We start from the raw sequence: 22,310 nt of genomic DNA, 5'->3' as shown, positions 1-22,310 counted from the left end.
TTTAAAATACACAGAAGATACAGATGATGTTGAGAGGTTAAGTTATTTATTTCAAAGAGTTCCACAAAAGCATCTATAATCATGTCTGCATTCTGGGTTCTGGACAGCAGATTTTTTCTTTTGCTTACAGTGATGGTTACCTTCTGGCCTGCAGGAGCTGCATCTGAATGACTGTTTTTAGCTGTTTGTAACCCAGTTTTATGGCTTGCTGTCCCGCAGCATTATCGTATTTTCAAACAGAAAAAAGATCCAGCTATTCTCTTGTTAGAATAGTTATTTATTTTGAATACTGCTGAACGGGCTTCTCAAGTGCATCTGATCAGACTAAATAGACGAGCTGTGCTGCGCGCACGGGAGGGGCATGCGCGCCGCTCTGCAGCGGCGTCACCCAAATGCTCCTTTTATCTCGACAAAAAGGAATAAATGTAAGTAAATCCAAAAGGACCGCTGACAGAATCAAATGTTGGAATGGTTCTCCCTCAAAGGCTTCAACAATGACTTGTACAATTCTCTCGAGCCGCCGTTATTAAAGTGGAAGCTGTTTACATCCTGCTTTCTCGTGGTAGAGGTGTGGAAAGAGGCGGACACTCACAATAAACTCACTCCAGATTGGCGACAGTACTTCCTATAGATTCATGACTCAGCTATGACTCACAGAGACTCAGACCAATCGCTGAAGATGGGTTGCAAATGGCGGTATCCGTTTCAGGAAGTGACGGTGAAAGCGGCGGCCTACTTTCACGAGGAGTGGAGGTAATGCATTTCCAATGGGGGACCTTATGGCTCGGGATGTCCAGTATTATTATAGACTGTCTATGGTCAGCAGACAGCAGCAAATACTGATACCCAAACCTACACTCCCATCTAGTGGTTGTTAGTGGAAATAACCGCTAAAAAGGCAACCGGTTGTTGGTGGAGAAAATAATGAACATTTTAGCCTATTGATGTCTAAATAAATCACAAATAAGTCACTCTTAGTATAAGTCTCACCCCTGACCAATCTATGAAATATATTATATATCATATTAAATATATATTGTAGTCCAGAAAAATATATATTATAGTCTGGAAATTATGGTAAGTAGTATACATCAATGTAGTTCACTTTCGGCTTATCCGTTTTGGGGTCACCACAGCGTAACAGCACCCACTGTTTCACATCAGTGATTTGGCAGAGTTTTTACACCGGATGCCCTTCCTGACACAACCCTGTACTTGAGGGGCACAGGGACCCAGTTAGGCAGCAGGGTTAAGGGTCTTGACTAAGGACCCAATCTGGGTGGGGATCAGTGGACACCCCTGGGAATCGAACCCAGGGCTCCTGCGTGCCAGCCCTTCACCTAGCCCACTGAGCCCACTGAGCCACCCAGCCACGTATGTAGTATACATCAATGTAGTATAAAAATGTTTGAAAGTTTTTTCTGAAGGTGTTTTGTCATGACTCAAGAAACAGTGAGTGACATTTTTTTCTTTTCACCTCGTACCTCAGGATCTGCAGGTTGGGTGTGATTTTGACTGAGCTTTGCACATTCTTCTGACCATTTAATGACACAGTTTCATAGAGCGTAAATACAGACAGCCTTGCGATGGTCTGAGGGACCGTCCAGGGAGTACCCTCATCCTTCATTGGCTGGGCACAGGCCCCAGCAATAATAAAGTAGTCTTAGAAAATGAATGGATGACAACAAACATATGAACACTTTTGAGTTTTTTTTAACAGTTTTCGTCTGGTGTGACTATGATCTCTGGCAGTGCCTGTGAAGGATTGCGGCTGTGTGCCTGAGATGCCATGACCCACACCTGTGCCACTGTCTCTGGATAAGGAGATGAAGAGAGGTGATGTTTTCTGAAGAGGATCAGGTGTGGGTTCTTCTGTAAGGTATAAAGTAATGTCCAGCGCCTCCGAGCTCGACTGTTGGCATGAGCAGCTGGAAAAAATCAGATTGCCAGTAAAACAGGAGAAGCAGAAGCATGGCCAGATAGGCTGAAGACAACCGAAGATGGTAATGGTCTGTAGAGACACCAACCCGATGTAGCATTGCTGAACGATGAGTACGTTGTTACGCTTTGTCTCTCCAGCGTGTTGGACACCAGCAGCTGACAAAAACAAACCATGACTGGGTTGTTGTGGTAATGGTCAGCAAAGATCATCCCGATCCATGTGCTGTAGCCTGAGAGGAAATGATCAGTGAATGAGAAGAAGCCATGGATCATGATATAAAATCAACCTCACTGGCCAGGAACAACATAGCAAAAAAGCCTTTATCTCCAATGCTCTTATTCTACTTAATTCCCTTGTTTAAAGATTTTTATTGTTATTAATGGCTCTATATTTGTTTGTTCCTTGATTTACTGTATTTTTTTTTAATTCTTAGCACGATCAACGTAAAAATATATATTTGTCAAAATTAGAAATAAACTCAAGATAACAGTGCAAGCCGCTTTTCTCCTTCAGAATCTACAGGAATTACGTTGGTTGTGTTCAAAAGTTACAGTATTGCAAAATTTTCACCTAGTCAAGGCGTCTGCAACCCTCTAATGCACATGTGTGAAAGTCAAGGCCTGGGGGCCGGATCCGGCCCTCCGGGTAATTCTATCCGGCCCTCCAGATCATTTTGTTTTATTGTTATTAATGACCCGATGTTATCTTGTGCTCATTTCTAACTTGTATAATATAGACAAAACATATTTTTGTGGAGAGTTAAATATAAAAAAATTATTTAAGGTTTAAGTTGATTTATTCTGGAATAATATTCCTGCATTTTTATTATTCATAATTATGTTTAAACGTTACAGTTTTAAAGTTTTAAAAATTTACATTTTACTAACTCTACTACTTTGGCATTTACTAAGATTTTTTAGGCTATTTCGGAGTTTAGCTGATATTTCAGCTACATGCTAGCTGTTTTGGCTAATTCAGGCTTTTCTTTTAAAGTTTTTTAGGATGTCTTGGAGTTAGGCTAATATGTGTGTTCCGTCATCCTTTTTCTTCTTTTAATAGTGAAGAAAAACATAAGATTAGTGTAGAATCCAAAATATTTCAAAATCTATACATGGAAATGCAATAAGATAATGTCACTCTGATTATGAACCACTAAATTAAAACTTTTAGTATCATTTTAATCATTTAGGTCTATCTGACGTGTCAAAAATCTAAAAATAATTTAATTCATTAATTATTTAGTTAAGTTTGAAGTTTTCTTCAAAGCCAAAGAGCCACGATGGAGGATTAAAAGAGCCGCATGAGGCTCTAGAGCAGGGGTATTCAAATCCAGGCCTCGAGGGCCGGTGTCCTACATGTTTTCCAACCAACCTTCCATTGAAGCTCCTTATTGTCTAAACATACCTGATCCTGAATATTAGCAGCAGATAAGGCAGGACCAACAGCAGAGAGGCCCAAATCCAGGCCTCGAGGGCCAGCTTCCTGTAGGTTTTCCAGAAATCCTGCCTTATCTGCTGCTAATTTCCAGGATCAGGTATGTTTAGCCAATAATCAGCTTCAATGGAAGGTTGGTTGGAAAACATGTAGGACACCGGCCCTCGAGGCCTGGATTTGAATACCCCTGCTCTAGAGCCTCAGCTATCAGACCCCTGACCTTGTCTTTTGATACATCTGAACATCGACTGTAGAAAAAACAAGTAATCGCTTATTTTGTTTAACATAAAACCACCAATAAACCCCCCAATAATAAATGTAGTTTGTTACTAGAACACACCACAGCAGTCACTTTTAAAACAGTGCGGGGTGTTACTGTTATTCATTCTGGGCATTTTTACAAGAACTTAGGCTCACCAGCATCCATTTTTTCATATCCTCTCTGCATTATCGTACGATCAATGCGGGACACAAGCCACGTTCCAGCAATGATACTGAACAGCAGCCTCACGATGCAGATGCTAATTCCCATCACAACATTGTAGAAAAAGAAGAAGTAATTGAAGCAGTGGAACGCCCTCCTGAAAAAGAAGAAACATTCCTTCTTGTCAATAATATGAACTTAATCAGGTCATATTTGACCTCTCCTGGTTCCTCATTTACAAAGGTTTGCTGCCATTTATGCAGTATGTCAGTGAAATTATAATGGAAATGGATATTGTGGGCTATATTTTTTTGTTCCTGGAAACTGTTAAGCAGCTGAGCAATCCTGGATTTCCAATGGACATTTTTTCCATACTTTTTATGCTTTGTGTCAACACTCCTCTAACATTTTAATGTGAAAACAAAAATTTTCTCTTTTCTAAAATCACTTTCAACCCCTCTATCTAAAATACCTGTTGTTGAGAGCCAGAGGTTTTTCTTTATCTGTGGGGGACATTTTGTCCTGAAGGAAGAAGACCTGCACCAGAACTATCTGGAGAATTATCAAAGCGGTCACCAGACCAATGGTCAGGCTGAAAAACACAAAAGAAAAGCAGATATCAATTGAAAATTCTGTCTCTTATTTGGCCTTCAAACATCCGCAGAGGAAGCAACCTTACAGTATGATCCCCAGGTTTGAGAGCATGCTCAGAACATTTCCGTGTTTTATGGGAAGAACCAGTAGATAGGCAAACAAAAGAGCGAACAGGAAGTGGATAAAGTGGACAATCAGGTAACCTACAAAACAGAATTAAACATTAAAAATGGAAGAGGATTGTTACAATGAAATATTCTTTGTTTTTTACATTTAAAATCTCTTTGGAGCAATTCCCTGAGCCCTTATGAAGTGTGATTGTGTTTTTTAACATAGGAGACACCCTTACCCCACAGTGTGAAGGCTATTTGCCATCCTGAGTACCGGGCGATGGAAGCCTGTCAAGATCAGTTCAAAGTTATTTAACACTTCATCGATAGGTATCATCAATTAACCATGTTTGTCCAAACTCCAGCCTGTAAAATGCAGTCACTTCATTCCTCACAGTTTGGTCCTAAACTTTCAAAAATAAATCAAGTTCAGCTCATGGTTGGACTTATTGTCCACATGCACCCCAAGCAGGTTAAGTCAAACAGAAAAATGCAACATTTGCACACTTATAAAGGCTAAAGACCACCGTTTTATCAGATCAAGGCTCATCATCACCCTGGCAATACTAGGGATGGAGTACAGGACCCGGTATAATTTGGTACCGGTGCTACATAATCAGTTTTTACCAGAACTATAAGTTTCAGCCTTAACTGTATTGTTCAACGGTAGCGACATATGAACAGTGCAGACACGGCATGCACTACTTTGTTTTAATCCTGTGATTCTTTTATTATTGGATTTATCGGCAGCTTTCGATACAGTTGATCATGAGATCCTGATTGGTCGGCTGGAACATTGGGTGGGGATCTCTGGGGAAGCTCTGCAGTGGATGAGATCCTGTCTCACAGACAGGTCATTCCGTGTCAGCATGGGTCCTCACTCGTCCAAGTGTTATCCCCTGAGGTGGGGAGTCCCTCAGGGGACTGTTCTAGGCCCACTGCTTTTATCCTATTTACATGCTCCCGCTGGGGAAGCTACTTCGGAAACATAAGGTGGATTTCCATCTTTATGCTGATGACTGCCAAATGTATGGATCCCTGGGTTCAATCCACATAAGCCACATACATAAATTCTTTAATTTAATTCTTTAATAATTTTCATTTCTTTTTTTAACAGGATTTTACATGTTATTGTTTTAAATTGTTTTTATGATTGTAATGTATTGGGTTTTTTGTTTACAGCCCATTGGGCCTCCTTAGCTGGTGGTGAAAGGTGCTCTAGAAATGAATAAATGAAAAGGTTTGGATTAACTCTTGTGCTATCTTATGGGGTCCAGATTACTCTGATGTGTGATCCATCCTATGACAAAGGTGGGCTATCGATACAGGACCTTGAGAGTTTGGTGGGTTGGAGTCTCCACTGAGGTCCCGTCAGTGCCTGACCAGAGCTCTTGGAGGGCCGGGATAAGGGGCTTGACTGGCTATTTTTTGGCTCCTCTCTCTTTGTTTAGGGTAGGGATTGCTTTGGGGGTCAGCTCTTCGTGTGATGAGGCTCTTGGGTTGGGAAGACTTAGGCCCAGCGCTGGAGAGGGAGGGGTTGTTTGACCAAACAGGGATCAGTCTGGCAGCTGTTTCCAACCTACACTCCTTCCTCAAACGACCATTTATTACGGTGGTAGGAGGGGTCAGCCTGCAATGCACTCTGGGGATGGAGCTACTTTGCAATGGTCCCCATCCCATGGCTACCACATGGATTTGGGCACTTCCCCTCTTGGTTTTAACTACACCTTAGACATGTAGGACTCTTAGTCAGAGGGATGGTCCTTGGTGTCTAGCTCTGCTATTGTTTTAAAAACATGTATGCTAGAGATACACACATGGAGCATGTGACCAAAGTGTTATTTATCAAAGATAAGTGCATGACACTTTAATAAAAAGGAGGGGGAAATGAATCCGACTACCAACACTGTAAAAACCAATGATCATATAATATTAACAGGCTGAAGGTTTATATTGTGCCTCTAAAATAATAAATTACCCGACATATCATGTAAAATATATTACCACTGTGCAAATAAAGTCTGGGTTGGTTTTCTATTTCTCAACAGCTAGCCACCCCCACCATCTGACTGCTGTTAGATAAGACCAAAATGCTGATATGCCTGCAGAGTAACTTCGTGTTAGAGGATCATTGTAAAATTTTCATTTTCACTTTCATTGTTCTTTGAAGTGAGAAAGCCATTTGATATAATTGGGTGAATGTTTAGTAAGCATTCACACTATTGTGATTCTATTACACTTTTCTGTACGTTTTTCAGCACATAAAAACTCAATCACACTTTCAGTGATTTCAGATATCTTAGTATCAAAAGATTCAGCTTGACATTACTGCTTGTATTTTAAATATTCATAAACTTTATAGTTTTTGAAATATTAAGCAAAATATGCCCTATAGGAAATGAATGAGAAAGTCTTTAAATTTCTAAATTTTAAGTAGACAAGCATTTAAATATATTCCTGGGCTATGTTTTCATCTTTTATAGTAATTTTAAAAAACATTGAGTTTATCTAATATTTTAGCAACATGCTAATGTTTTTGTCTAATTTGTTACCCATTGGGTCTTTTGACTTTTTTTTCTGACTTTTGCTTCTGGTATTGATTGATGTGGATGATTTTTTCCAGATGATAATTGTCTTGAGTATATTTAGATTTTTGGTATTGATTAATATACATTACTTGTTTGTGGATGTTTGAAATCTAATTACATCACTGATCTTAAAGATGTTCATTAACCTGAATCCATGATTGTAAAGTATAAATATTTTATATTAAGTCCTGAACCAGATGTTGATAATTCATGTAGAGAAAATGGTATGGTCGAGCCAGGGTGGGATTATATAAGTTCACTTCCTCCCACTCCCTTTCAAGTGAATAACTTGTTATTGAGAATATAAGATGTTAAATGATGTATTATTACCTGATTGCTTTAAATAAGCCATTTTATTTTAATTCATTTATTTATTCATTCATTCATTCATTCATTCATTCAAATTAATATAATGTTTTAATTTTTTCTAAAATAATAGATTTTAATGTTCATAGTTTATTTGTCTTTTCCCTCCTGGTTTTCACACAGAAAAGTATTGATGCTGATAAAATACCTGATTGATGAGCAGTACCAACAAGAGATGTATTGTGGATAAAATCTTTAAGATAACGATTCAATGCATACAATGGAACATTAATTAAAAGCTCAAATGAATGAAAAGGGAATTTTTAGTGCATCGTAATTTTTGATTTTCTTTTTTCCTTGCCTTTAACCCTTAGCCTTTGGTAAATATTCTAATGCTGCCTCTGTAATTTGCTTTTACTTACCACACTGACAGCAGAGCGGGGTTTGTGAAACCTTTCGGGAAGAAAACCCTTCTGTCCCTTCCACAGTCTCTTCAAGTGTTTCCTGAATATTATAAATGTTTTGTGAAGGAAGTTCAACAGGAAAGAAAAACAGCAAATAGACTACATATGAAATTCTCCAAAAGTGTAGGTATGTGTGTCATTGAATACCTGTAACAGGCCATGATGTGGAAGACATAGGCGACTGAGTTGACACTCGCAAAAACAGTGGTGGCAAGCCACGACTCTTCAGGAGACAAACAAATCAAGACTTCTGGTCATTTATCATCTTCATAAATACATGTGTTGATGTCTGCCTAGTTTTGCTCGTTTGCTATGCCATAATGCAGGGGTATCAAACTCAATCACACAAGGGGCCAAAATCCAAAACACACCTTAGGTCGGGGGCCAAACAGGATAAACATTTATTGAACACTCTAAAACTACATTTTTAAAGCTTGAAAACTGTAGCTTTTAACATAATTGTGAACTGCATGTATATCATTACTTCTGACAATGCTAGTGTGATTGCTGTAAGCTGAATTTGGCTGCTGAAGATGCTAGTGCTGATAGATGAAGATGCTGAAATTGACAGTAAAAAAACACTGAAGTTAATAGCTGAAAACGCTGAAGCTGATAGTCAGCTTAAATATTAGCTAAAAGCCAAATTAGCCTAAAAAACAAAACAAAAAAAAAATAATAATAAATAACTTAGGTTAGAAAAAAACAGGTAGCATTTGGCGGAAAAACTAGCTAAACTTGTAAAAATCCTAAAAAAAAAAAAAAGGGGGGAAAAGCCTAAATTAGCCAAAATAGCTAGCATGTACATATTAGCCTAACTCCAAAACAGCTTAAAAAAACTTAAAAAGAAAAGCCTAAATCAGCTAGCATTTACCTGAAATATTAGCTAAACTTCAAAATAGCCTAAACAATCTTAGTAAATGCTAAAGTAGTCCAAAAAGCTAGCAGAATGCTAGTTTTTAAAACTTGAAAACTGTAATTTTTTTTAATATGAATAATAAAAAGATAGAATTATTATTCCAGAATAAATAAACTTAAACCTTAAATAACTTTCAATATTTTACTCTCCATAAAAATATATTTTGTTATAATTATACAAGTTAGAAATAAGCACAAGATAACATCGGGCCATTAATAACAATAAAATAAAATGATCTGGAGGGCCGGATAGAATTACCTGGAGGGCTGGATCCGGCCCTCCAGGTAATTTTCAGAATTTTCTGAATTGAAAAAAAAAAAAAAAAACAGTTCAAACAAAATAGAAGAACAACTTACTCCTGGCAACATGAATGAATTCTTCCAGCTGTGGTATCATCAGTGCCAGAGCTTCCGTCTGGTTGCATGATGTGGTCACTTGTTTCAGTGTGTCCTTCCAGTTGTCTAATTTATCAAAGACAACATCGCTGAGACTGTAGTCTGCTAGTGTCATCTGGTGAAATGACAAAATGAACTCAATACTCGATTGAGACAACCATTGGGATCTAGAGGTCCTGTTTATGCTCACCATGTATAGACCTATCAGGGAGATGATGAGAGTGCCGATGATCCTGTTGGGAAATTTGAAAAAGGGATCCCACTCATACACATTTCTCTGGAACCAGCTGAGGGGTTTACTGCAACATAGGAGGGAACTGTTGGTTAAACTGCAAAACTTTAAATGCATTTCCTTCTTTCCAAAGCAGCAGCATTGATTCAAAGTGTCTGAGCAGCTCTGAACTTACCTCTGCTCTGATGCTTTGCTCAGCAGCCTCTTGACATGCAGCGCTTGGTGATGCTCGACCAGCTCTCCCGAGTCCTCCACAGATCAGACACAGAGTTTGTTTGTTACTTTCTTATTTTTATGCAGGAAATCTCATACAAGTCAGCAAAAATAATGAAATGGGTCAGGAAACTTGTGACAGATTAAACCAAAAATATCAGCTAAGGCTCAAATGTATAATGTCAAATTCATGATATTAAAATGTCACTAAAATACCAATGTGTTATTACACTTACCTCCTGTTCCAGCTTTAAACGTATGCGAGCATCTTTAACCAGCATATAGATGAAGCGTCCCAAGAGGAAGATGAGGGAGAGGATGCGAGGCCATTGAGAAATGACCTTCTGGTATTTTCCAAAGATCTTTAAAGTCACAAAGTCATTGACATATTTTTATAATCACAATTCAAATTTCGACATTTGCACAGTCTTATTTAATCCTGGTTTTACTTGTGGCATAACTTTTACTTCTAATTAATTTAACTGTTGAGGCTATCATTTTTGGATACTCTACTAGGGGTGTGTATTGGCAAGAGTCTGGCGATACGATACGTATCCTGATACATCGCTGAGAAGACAATCAAACATGACTATCTAGAGGAAGTAAAAGTTGGAAGTTGATAATTTCTTCCCTTTAAAGAATGATCAAACATAAGCAGACATGAAGGTTTCCACGCTGCTGTGATGCCGTAAGTGTCAAACCCAGTCTGCCCCCTTATATCGTGATATATCCCAAGACTGTACCAGAACAATTTTTCACTTTTTTTAAGAGTATGACTTGAATTGAATCTACCTGAATTTTAATATCTTTCGTTGTAATAAAATCGTAAAATGTTGTATTTAGTGATCACAGCAGTAAGCACAGCAACTGTATCTCAAATACAAGTTTACCCAGAAATTTATGCTGCTTTTCTTTTGGTAAATTACAAAATATTTCTTTTTTTAAGGGAACAATCAATATTTTCTGATTAACACGACAAAATATTTTTCAGAATAAGAAAAAATAAAATGAATGTGCATTAACTAATACGTTTCTAAAAGTGAGATTGCAAAATTGCTAAATCTAGCACTTAAATGGTTCATTAACCTTAACGAGTGCTTCAAAGTGAAGGAAAAACAAACCATTTCTTTCCAGAAAGATTTCAGTGAGATGACAGGATGAATGTCGCTAAGATGTTTGCTTTACATGACAGTCAGCGCTGCAGCTCAAGTTTTCTCAAATGTGTATTTCACTGCTAATTGCTAAGACATTGTCCTTTTTTTAGAGTGTTGTCTACATCATTCTGATCCATCAGGTCTCTGAACTAGAATCTGTTGCTGTGAAGTTCAGCATAACTTTTGCTCGCTTTGCCAACAGCATTTTGAAGGAGACTCCGTTTATGAGCAGCTGCAGCTCCACTGCTTCACTTGTTCTTATCTGAGCCTCTACGAATCACTCCAAAATTCTTGTTTTTATATGATACTGGCAGCAATGTGGCACAGAGTTTTAGTTTAGTACCCATTCCAACTTAAAACTAAAGTAGTATATGTCCCATAACAAGTAAAACCGCTGCCAACTAGTGGTCGGAGGTGGAAAACAAAAGCAAAGACGGTAAAGGACGCTTATAAATAATGAAATAAATATCGCCATGTTGACCCTTTATCTCGATACAAGTATCGCCACACAAAATATCGCGATATATCGCCAAATTGATTTTGTCCAACATCCCTATACTCCACCCTTTTCTGTTACTAATTCATTTGACACCTTTGTGGTTACCCCCAGGCTAGCCCTTGCATGTTGTCTCCCCTCCCACTTGGGTGTATTCAAATCCTTTTTGTGTAACAAAGAAAAAGAATCCCTACAAAACTGCTCCTGTTTCTAACGTTCACTGTAAAAAAGATTTAACCTCACTATCATTGAATTTCATAAATGTCAAGCTGTATATAATCTGTGCACTCCCCAAACTACTGTACTTTGTTATTAACTGTTATAAAAAAAAAAAAAAAATCACTGTCACTCTATTGTACCTAAATTTTATATTGTAAATACCCTAAATTCATATCTGTGCTAATTTGTTATACACTGTAACCATATTTATGAGACGTGTGCTGCCGACCTCTTGGCCAGGTCACCCTTGAAAAAGAGATCCTGATCTCAACGGGTTTTTATCTGGTTAAATTAAGGTTACTACTACTACTACTACTACTACTTTTATCAGAGATCATGATGGGTGTAGTAGACGGGCCTCACCTCTCCACTGGGACATGTGGCCGCATCCCAAACTGTAACAATGATCCTAGATGGAGCAGAGAGTTCAAATGTTGCAGTAACCAACTCTTTTCCTTCCCATATTGCATTGACCACATATTTTTCAACATTTGTTTGAATTCAGAATGTTTACCAGGTCAAAGAATAGAGAATGCCCAAAGTTGCTCCTGCAAGTCTGCATGGTGTTGACAGGCATGCGAAGAAAGGGAAATACACCAGGCCCACTTCTAAAGCTCCAACCAGATACACAATAGCTAAAGTGAAAAGCAGAGAATGTTGCATCAGGTCTGTGTCACATTAAGAGGAGGTTGACATACAAGTTTGTACCTTTGGCCCAAGGTGGGACGGTGAAGGGCACATAGTTTTCAGAGAAAAGCAGAAGAACAGTGGTTGAGACGGCACCAAACGCGAAGCCGTATGACCAACGGTTACTGAAGCTGCTGATGGAATCCAAAGGCCTGGTTTTATCAATGACAACACATTATAAACCTCATGGAAACAAAACAAACTAATCACATTTGGCACATTTCTGTTAGTAAAGCCTGGATAAAGTTTGTGAGATATTTTAATGAGATTCTTCGGTTAAAAAAATCCGACTTTAAGACATTTCAGAAATGTTCTCATGATGATGATACGTATAGAGATAATAACAACTTACACCACTACACCAAAACGTCCCTCCAAAAATGGCAGTCTGTTGTCAATGTTGAGCCTCCGGGCTCGTCTTTGAAGAAACGACAGAACGCCCGTAAACAGCACCTGGTTTACACATTTGTGGTACACAGAATGCAAACAAACCCCATGATGCAATCTTTTTTCACTCCTTTTTTTATTATTATTCTGCTGTTCGAATTTATCAGTAATTCAGTTGTTTTGCAGTGTCTGAAAGATTTCTAGAAAGCCATTCAAAGTTCATGACCCAAATTTGACTGCTTTATCATTTATGAGGCAGTTATCAGGTCAACTTCCACAGGTTTATGATTTACTGTGAGCTTTCACCTGCTAATAAAATACATATTGTTCGTTGAAACAAGAGTCTATCACACCTGGACAAACTCAGTTTGATAAAGACTGTTGTAGAAACATTTTTTTCTACAACAAGCTTGTCTCAGTGTCCTAAATATGAACAGTGCAAATGTAAGCCTAAAATGTGGACAAACATGCATGCCATACACTAAAAAAGAAGTAGTTTAATCTGTAAAATAAGACTGATTTAGTGTGAAGGGAGGCTCAGTCTGATCTATGACTTCATTTAAATCAGGTCAAACTCAATCACACAAGGGGCCAAAATCCAAAACACACCTTAGATCGCGGGCCCAACAGGATAAACATTTATTGAACACTCTACAGCTACATCTTTAAAACTTGAAAACCATAACTTTTTAACACAATTATGAACTAGATATTTAGAATTACCAGTGATAATACTAGAGTGAATGCTGGAAGCTGAATTTGGATGCTGAAGATGATAATGCTGATAGCTGAAAATGCTGAAATTGATAGTTAAAAACGCTGAAGCTGATAACCAGCTAAAACTTTAGCTAAATGCCAAATTAGCCTAAAAAACTAAAAAAGAAAAATAGTTTAGGAAAAACAGCTAGCATGCAGTATAAAATATTGCTAAACTTTAAAATAGCCTAAAAGAGCCGATAAAAGCCTAAATGAGCCAAAATATCTAGCATGTAGCTGAAATATTAGCTTAACTCCAAAATAGCCTAAAAAAATTTAGTAAGTGGCAAAATAGTCCAAAAAGCCAGCAGAATGACAATTTTAAAACTTTAAAACTGTAACTTTTTAACATAATTATAATGATGATAAAAACAAGCAGGAATATTATTCCGGAATAAATCGATTTAAACTTTAAATAACTTTCAATTTTTTACTCTCCATAAAAATATATTTTGTCGAAATTATTCAAGTTAGAAATCAGCCCAAGATAACATTGGTTCATTAATAAGAATAAAATAAAATGGAGTGCTGAATAGAATGACTATAATTGACTGTGAAACGTGTGATTTAAATGAATGACAAACTTACAGCTGGTATGAGTGAATAGTGCAGGAAGAGGTCCATAGAGATTTTGTTTTGACATCCCTCAGATGTGGAGAGTCTGCAAAAACAGAGATTACATGTCACATCATATCATTCCTAAAAACACAACTGCTGCATGAAGGATCTAAACAAGGATAAATAAATCCCACTCGCTAAGATCAAGAAGGATTCGACCATAGATTAAAAAAGCAGTAGTTCTATAAATAATTCAGAATCAAAGAAAAGAATTCAGGAAGAAAACGACACATTTGATGAAACTGTCTAGTATGAGCCTGTAATGTAAAAGTGGAATAGATAACCAGTGCAGTGTCAGGTTTGCTATAAGCTGATAAAACCTCCAGCGGATAGTAGACTGCAGAGCAGAGCAGTATTCCTCTGTAGGTCTTTACTTACACATTTTCCTCTGGGTTCATCATCTTTAAGAGGTCAGCTCCTTGAAGTTGAGAAATCTTCAGCTGCTGCTACTGCTTCGGAAGTGACCGTGGAATGAAACCACTTCTCTGTTTCCTGGTTTCATCCATGTGATCACTGTGACCTTTGACCTTAGATGTAACTATGCCTACTTTTTTTTTCTTTCAAAAACTCTTGTGTTGACAAGCTCCTGGACTTTGTGAAACTCCCACCCAGTGAACGCACACATGCGCGTGCACACACTCGCATATGTGACCATTTCTTTGTGTTTGAACATTATGACGTGTGTAAACAATGAGCTCATGGACCAAGATAGTCTGTTAAAAATTGACCCGCTGCATTCTGCTCTCTCTGGAATTTCACCCTTTGATTAGCTTCAAAGAATAATAACTGAAGGTGCAAATAAAAACCCCAATAGGGGCAACATTTACTTTACCGCTCTTCGTCTTTACCTGCTCCTCTGTCAGCCTTTGTCAGTTCTGGAGCTTTTCTTGGTTTCGATGTTGTTCTTTGGGATTCCTGCATCAGTCACTGAGAACTTCCTCAGCTGATTGTGGGTCACCACAGTTTCAGGTTGGATCATCAAAATCCTTTCATTGTGTCCTCAGAATCCCTGTGATGTCATTTCTCACCACTTTGGGAGGGCCTACCACCTGGACTTTTTGACTTTCAACCCAAACTCTGCACAGGAGTTCATGTAGACGCAGGGCCTTTGCTACTTTTGTCGGGTCTGCAGCTGTGTTTTCATGTCTCGGAGGAATGGCGGCCCTCTGACATGATCATGTGATTGGGTTGATTCCAGCCTTTGATGATCTTCGGCTCAGCTTGTTCTTCTCTGTCCTTCAATCGAGATGTCTCAAGCTTTTTTTCAGGATTTTCAACAAGAGTTTCAACTACTTCAAATACATAAACTCCACCGGCCACTGTGGCCTTATGATTCAAACATTGCAAAGAAAGAATTAACAAAAATGTTTGCATTGTAATTCGACTAAATACGTGCTTCCCTTGTAATAATAGGTTTCATTTAAAATGTTCCTTTGGCCTTTTAGTTTCCATTTTGTGTTTTCACTCTTCAAATAAAGGCTTCAGAATATTTAAAGATACAATTCATGCAAATTTCTAAATAAAACGACAAACGACTAATGATTCAACTCTTTATTTTTTGTATCAAGGACAAAGATCAAAAACATTCGATGATTCGGTTCCTTTAAGGGTTTAGTGCCTCCTGGGGATGACATCTCCATCTCAGAAGATCAGCAGCTTTCCTCCTTGGCAATCAGAATTTCCATCTTGATTTTTCTGAGGATACATTTGTGACATGACAAAGTAATTACAAATTCTGTCAGATTTGTGTTAGTTGTAAATTTGTAGATTACAAAGAAAACACACGTTAATAAATAACGGAAACAATAAAAAGAAGACATTTAAAAATTGATATGCTTTAATGTTGATGGACTCCATATCTGTTAGAAAAGCATGGGAAACAAAAACTTCACAACTGTTTTAATCTTGAACTATTATTTTTAACTCCTTTGGTGAAAAAGGTAGATAAAAAACATGGAATAATTTCACCACCATAGAGCGACACCTGAAAGTGTTTCCTAATCATACCAGCTGGTGGACCCCGAGGACCCAGTTTGGGTTTGTTAAGAAACCACTAGAAAAGCAGCTGAGAGGGCTCACCGGCTCCGCACACAGAGGGTACACTCGTTGGCGTAAGTGTTTCCATCACTGCCACACACAGGAGCGAAGTTCATGGGACATGCCGCGATCTCCATCTGAGGACAAAGTGGCTGCAAGAAACTCAGATGTTAGATCTGCCATGAGTACAATCTTCAGTGTTAGGCTTTTAGGATGTGATATACCCACACACCTACCGAACAGGATAAACATTTATTGAACACTCTAAAACTACATTTTTAAAACTTTAAAACCATAATTTTGTAACATAATTATGAACTAGATATATAGCGTTACCTGTGATAATCCTAGTGTGAATGCTGTAAGCTGAATTTGGCCTCTGAAGGTGCTAGTGCTGATAGCTGAAGATGCTGAAGCTGAAAGCCAGCTAAGATGTTAGCTAAAAGTCAAATTAGGCAAAAAACTAGAAAAAAAAAACTTTGGTTAGCCAAGACAGCTAGAGAAAAATGTGCCAACTTCAAAATATCCTAAAAAATAGTCCAAAAAGCTATCAGAATGCCAATTTTTAAAACTTAAAAACTGTAATTTTTTTTAACAAAATTATGAATAATAAATAAAAAGGCAAGAATATTATTCCAGAATAAATCAACTTAAACCTTAAATACCTTTTAATCCATAAAAATATACTTTGTCAAAATTTTTCAAGTTCGAAATAAACTCAAGATAACATCGGGCCATTAATAATAAAATAAAATGATCTGGAGGGCCGGATAGAATTACCCGGAGGGCCGGATCCGGCCCCCGGGCCTTGACTTTAACACATGTGCTGTACACCCATATAAGGTCACAAGCTTTGGGGAAAATAATGTTTACCTTTCTCATGAGACCAGGTCGACCTGCTGCATCTGAAAAAGAAACAATAAAACTTCCAGAAGTGGGATCATCAACCATGAACACAGAGCTACAGGAACCTGGAAGACTGAAAGAGCTAATGGAAAAGAAAACTGAATAGAAAGAGATAAGGCAGGAGAAACTCAGCTCCATAAAACTGACTCACTGAACTTAGCCCTGCATGTGATCATGAACTACCTTACAGGGAAAATACAGTCACATCTCATTAAGCTTTAAGGTGTTAACTGCAGAACTCAGCTTTATAGTTGTGCCAAAATCCAAAAAGTTAGTTTAAATGTTGTTATAGAAAGAAGAAAAACATTTCCAGGAGAGAACATAGAATAATCCTTTCCCGTCTCACCTGCGGCGACACAAACCAGCAGAAGTCCGAGCAGAACAGCTTTCCCTGCCATGATGTTGGTGGATGAGTGACTCAGAATGGCTGCTGCTGGGGAGAGCGGCGCTGCTTTCACCTATCATTGAACTGTGTTTGTGGGCGTATGCGTGTGGGAACACAACAGATGAAAAGTGACGCCTTTCTGGAAAGTCTGAAAACGCCTCATTTGCACACATACACCCGGATAAAGACTCAAATGTTATGTTTAATCTGGAACTTCCCTTGATAAATTTACTTTAATAACTAATAAAAAAAGGAGTGAGAACAGTTCAGTCATGAGACATTTACTGAAGAATGAGCGGTTGATAATTTAGGACTGAAAGGGAACAGCCTGAAAACAGAACATAAATAAAACATCTGAAAAAAGGAAAACAGGTTTTTTAATCTTATCCTAGTATTGTTCATTATTCAGCACATCCCCTCAGGGGTCACAGCAGAAAATCAGCTTTTTCTGATCTTCACTCTTGGTTTGGCAGATAATTCTACCCTGGATGCTCGTACTAACACAACCAGGCTGGGATCTGGCACAGGGCGACCCAGACCCCCTTGTGACTGCCTGGTTAGGCAGAGTTAGAAATGTCTTGCCTTGGTTATGTCCAGTCTTAATATTGTTAGCTGGTATGTACTCTGGGCCAAAGAAGCTGAACATTTTAAGTCACCTGAATGATCTAAAAGCTGATGTGGCTTCAATGCAGGAGATCCACTTATCTAAATCAGCTGATCATCTGCTGTGCTGCTCAAAATGTCCTTTTATGTACTCTGAGTTACAGTGTTGGGGTAACGGATTACAAAGGAAATAATTACTGTAATCTAATTACTTTTGTCAGTAATGAAGTAACATAACTAATTTCAGTTCAAAATTCTGTAATTAATTACAATTACTAGACTATAGAAACCCTTGTTACTTGATTCCATATTGTTTGTAGGCTCTGACACTTTCTACTTCAGTCTTTAGCTCTTCCTTGTACAAATCCACACATTTTTATCTACTCCAATCCACTCCCAATACCCTGAGTCCAGACGATTTGAAAACAATATAAGTTCACAACAATGTACAGGTGTTTCAAACTTCTTCGGACTCCCGAGATGTCCCAGAATCCTTCTTAAAAGAGATATTTGACCAATAGGAGCTATATGTGTAGAAACTGATCAGGTCATTCTAGACCTTTAACAGTAGAAGAGCCATTTGGTCTCGTGTTCTACTGATCAAACCTAGAAGGAACTGCATAGTCTTACTTTAGCCTTTAAGAAATTTGGATTTGTATTCATAACCTACTTATTTTAAATGATAAAAATGAATTATATATATGGCACAAACTAAAGCAAAAATAAAGAGAACATAGCATCTCTCAAAATGAGTTTTTGTTTTTCAAAATAAAAGCTGCTCTCTGCCAAACAGGATCATTTTAGTGCAGCTCTGAACAGCTAGTAATCAATTCTGTGCAGCATGAGATACTAATAATTTAACTCATGAAGGATCAAACTTTTTACCAAAGTTTTTCTTTGCATATAAAATCTGTTCATTCTGGAGGTAGAGTTGATCAAACAAGACGTCTTCAGGTCAACAGGATGTAAAAACCTACAGAGTTTATCATCTATGTGAACCTCAGACATCAGTTTATACATTTAACTAATATAAAATAAATAAATGCTAATTAAGTAATCCATACTTTAAATATTTGCTATTTTATTTTTCTTGTATTTATTTATTTAGTTATTTTTCTCCTCTGTGTCCTCAGCAGTCTTTCACTGCTGGGTTTTGTTATTTTAGTTTGGGGTTGGATCTTGGTAGTCTTAGTTTTCAGGCTTTGTTTATTTGTTTTCTTTAGGTAGTTTTGGTTAGACAGACATTATCAGGAGCTGCTGACTCTGACGTCGACATGTCTGGGTCAGCAGTCTCCATTAATTATTTTATGTTTGGTCAAGGAGCCACCATGGAGAGATAAAAGAGACACATGTGGATCTGGAGGTTGCAGACCTCTGGTCTAGAGCTTAGAGCTGCTGAGATGAGTGATACCTGACAGACCTGGCCGACGCACTGAGCGGGCTGTTGTTTCCTGAAATGAAAGTCTTTAACTCCGATCAACTTTGCAAATAATTTATTCTTTTATTACTTACATCACTGAAAACGAATTTGACTTTTATTACTTCATTTCCCACCTGCTAATCAACATCAATTTATAATAGACAGCGACACCCACAGGACACATTACTTATTAGGGATTCTATAAACTTATTTTGGAAATGATAAACATTTTATCACTAATCATGACTCATCACACAGAATGACTCTTTCATGACACATTGGCCTTTTTGTTCCATGCTGATACAATGTTGTAGTTTGGCCAATAGATGTCCCTAGTTTCAATATATCCCTGAACCATATCAATAAAAATGGGTTTATTTGGTTCAGAAAGCTTTGGTTTCTCCATCATCAGAAAACACTTTCACACAACTGCAGGAGGTCGACCTCAGATAAGACTGCAAAAAACTACAACTCTAATAAATTTGAATGTTTCAAACAATAAACTACATGCCAATCTCAGCATAGAGAACATTTGTTATTTTATATCTCCTTCCCAGCTTTAATGCAAATATTACTTGAAGTGCTAACTTCTAGATTATTTTTGGAAAGTTTAATCACTTTCCTGCTTTTGAGATTTAGCAGTAAAGACAGTCAAATAGATGAAGTATTTGATTCTCTTAAAGTTTCATTTCTTGGTGGTTTAAGACAAAGAGAACAACAACAAAATCATCTCAATAATATGAGGTTTTAAAAGAAACCTTGCAAGCAAACTCACTGGGGTACAGACAAAAATCTTTAAGATAAGGGAACTGAATATGAACTAGATATATAGCATTACCTGTGATAATTCTAGTGTGAATGCTGTAAGCTGAATGTGGCTGCTGAAGATGCTGAAACTGATAACTGAAAATGCTGAAACTGATCGCTAAAAAATGATGAACATTTTAGCTAAATGCCAAATTAGCCAAAAAAAAAAAAAGGAAAAATGCATCCTTTGGCCAAAACCGCTAGCATAACATTAATATGTTGGCTAAGCTGTCTGAATGATGTCTGTAGCTGAAAGTACACAGACGTTCTGAGTTTCAAAGTACACAACGTTTTTTTGGAGGATTTGAGCAATTTCTCGTTCATTTCCTGTGGGGCATTTTGTTGACTATTTCAAAAACTATAAAGTTCATGAATACCAAAAGTACAAGCAGTAATGTTCTGAACATTTTGATATCAAGATTGTTGAAATTGTTGAAAATGTGATTGAGTTTTTACGTGCTGAAAAACACATGGAAAGGAGCAGGAGAATCACTACAGTGTGAATGCTTACTAAGCAATCACACAATTGTAAAAATGTAAAGCATGAAAAATAAAGCCTAGTTTCTTTAGCTGTGGTTTAATATATCAAATATTGCTAAATCTGAACTGTTATTCATGTTTTTGTTTCACTGAAACTATTGTTTTCATATTTACAACAAACATTTGATGCAGGAAGAGTTTAAACTTGCATAAATGTTTGGCCATTTAAATTCTCATCATAGAGCTCATATATCCATCTGATGTGATTGAAAATGTAACATTTATGTAAAATAGAAAACTCTTCGGTTACACATCAGACAGCTTAGAGATGGTTTTCAGAAACACATTTAACGCAGAAGGTTAAGAGAACTGTGAGAAAATGATTTATACCATGAATATATGATAAATGTCACACTTAAAACATAAAAAAACAGGAATAATATGTGGACATGGGGGAGGGGTGCTGGAGGGGTGCTGCCACCATCTGATTATGGTAAGTTTTATCCAACAAAATAACCCCCCACACCCCCCTGATTGAAGAGCTGCTGCTAGAATGGTTTTCTACACCAAAGGAATTGTGAGACACTAGAGGGCGCTGTTGGTTAGGCATCTTCTCTGGCTGAACCAGGATCATCTTGGATGCTTCTTGGCTGCTAAAGAAGTGAAATAAATTACTCAAAAATACAAAGTAACTCGTGAGTATTAGATGTAATTGAGGAACTTTTTTCTCTGTGACTTGAGCAGAGAAAGTGGTTGAGGAGAAGAATGAAACAAGTCGTAGCCCTTCTTAATCATCCTAAACTTCCTCTTCTTTTGTACCCTTATCTCCCCTCTCAAACTCTCTTTCTCTCCCTTCTCTTTTCTGTCAAGAAATGTAAATAAACATAATCAATATAACTACAGTTTAGCCTCTAACATGGCTTCATGTCTGCATCTCTGACTGGTTTAACTAATGACTGAATGAGATGAAGCGGATAGAAAGCTCAGCAGTGAGCAGCTCCAGTTACCACTTCCTCACAGCGAGACATCTTTGATGGCAGACTCAATAATCCCAACTAAACAAACAAACGTCAGAAGCTTTGAAGACTCTTCAGGTCATCCAGGTCAGGAAATGTGTGTTAGTGGGTCAAAGGAGACGAGCTGCAGAGCTCACGGCAGCTGTCCATCATCTTCTGCACAAGATCTTCATTTGAGCTAAGATGTTCACTATTGCATTTTTTTAATTTAAGATAGCAATTCCATTAATTGTCAAAGGAAGGTCTATTTTACTTCTTGATAATGCAGATGAGGTCATTAAATACAGTAAACCTGAAGGAATTGCTTTCATAAACTATTTCATTCAAAGATTTGGTGTGTATAAACTTCTCATCATTTAGAGGATTCCCATTCACATCAAAAGGATCAGAGACATCAATCATTTATTTTTCCCTCCAATTTGCTTTAAATATAGATTTATTCTTAATGGTTATATCTTCCAAATTATAGTTTTGTGTGATGAAAAGTAATGAGAGTAACATAACTTCCAAATGATGGAAGTTAATTTGGAAGTTAAAGTTTATTAGGGATCTTTTTGATGTTGTAGTTATATTTGAATAGAAATTGAAAAGTTTTATTAAAGATTTTATGGGGTATAAAGTACCAAATTCAATCTGGATATTTAAGGGAATTCTTAATCCAATTAATTTTAAAGGTAAAGTTTGGATCTGATAAATTAATGAGTTCATATCCTCCTTTGCT

The 22,310-nt window shown here is 37.4% G+C and overlaps 2 protein-coding genes across 3 annotated transcripts; both read right to left on the bottom strand.

Moving 5' to 3' along the window:
- Positions 1-1,532: 1,532 nt before the first annotated feature.
- Positions 1,533-14,449, bottom strand: stra6l (STRA6-like). 2 transcript variants are annotated; one of them, XM_024259460.2, is made up of 18 exons: positions 14,314-14,449; positions 13,906-13,978; positions 12,527-12,627; positions 12,196-12,326; positions 12,002-12,122; positions 11,851-11,896; positions 9,855-9,980; positions 9,581-9,654; positions 9,364-9,472; positions 9,135-9,288; positions 8,010-8,085; positions 7,821-7,902; positions 4,744-4,792; positions 4,480-4,597; positions 4,273-4,392; positions 3,794-3,957; positions 2,028-2,171; positions 1,533-1,928 (listed from the first exon to the last, which is right to left on the bottom strand). In XM_024259460.2, exons 1-18 carry the CDS (start codon positions 14,334-14,336, stop codon positions 1,714-1,716), a joined length of 1,926 nt encoding a protein of 641 aa, XP_024115228.1. In that variant the 5' UTR covers positions 14,337-14,449; the 3' UTR covers positions 1,533-1,713. The 2 variants fall into 2 exon arrangements, with proteins under 2 accessions (XP_024115228.1, XP_024115229.1); XM_024259461.2 differs by having other exon boundaries at positions 12,527-12,592.
- A 1,022-nt stretch (positions 14,450-15,471) lies between these two features.
- Positions 15,472-17,366, bottom strand: spink4 (serine peptidase inhibitor, Kazal type 4). Its single transcript, XM_024259474.2, has 4 exons — positions 17,225-17,366; positions 16,846-16,877; positions 16,015-16,124; positions 15,472-15,630 (listed from the first exon to the last, which is right to left on the bottom strand). The coding sequence occupies exons 1-4, from the start codon at positions 17,274-17,276 to the stop codon at positions 15,585-15,587; spliced, it is 240 nt and encodes a 79-aa protein (XP_024115242.1). The 5' UTR covers positions 17,277-17,366; the 3' UTR covers positions 15,472-15,584.
- Between the last annotated feature and the right edge of the window lie 4,944 nt (positions 17,367-22,310).

Source organism: Oryzias melastigma, linkage group LG1 (genome assembly GCF_002922805.2).
Source record: "Oryzias melastigma strain HK-1 linkage group LG1, ASM292280v2, whole genome shotgun sequence".
Classification (NCBI taxonomy): domain Eukaryota; kingdom Metazoa; phylum Chordata; class Actinopteri; order Beloniformes; family Adrianichthyidae; genus Oryzias; species Oryzias melastigma.
Note: the sequence above shows the minus strand (reverse complement) of the source record. Positions and strands in the feature narration are given on the sequence as shown.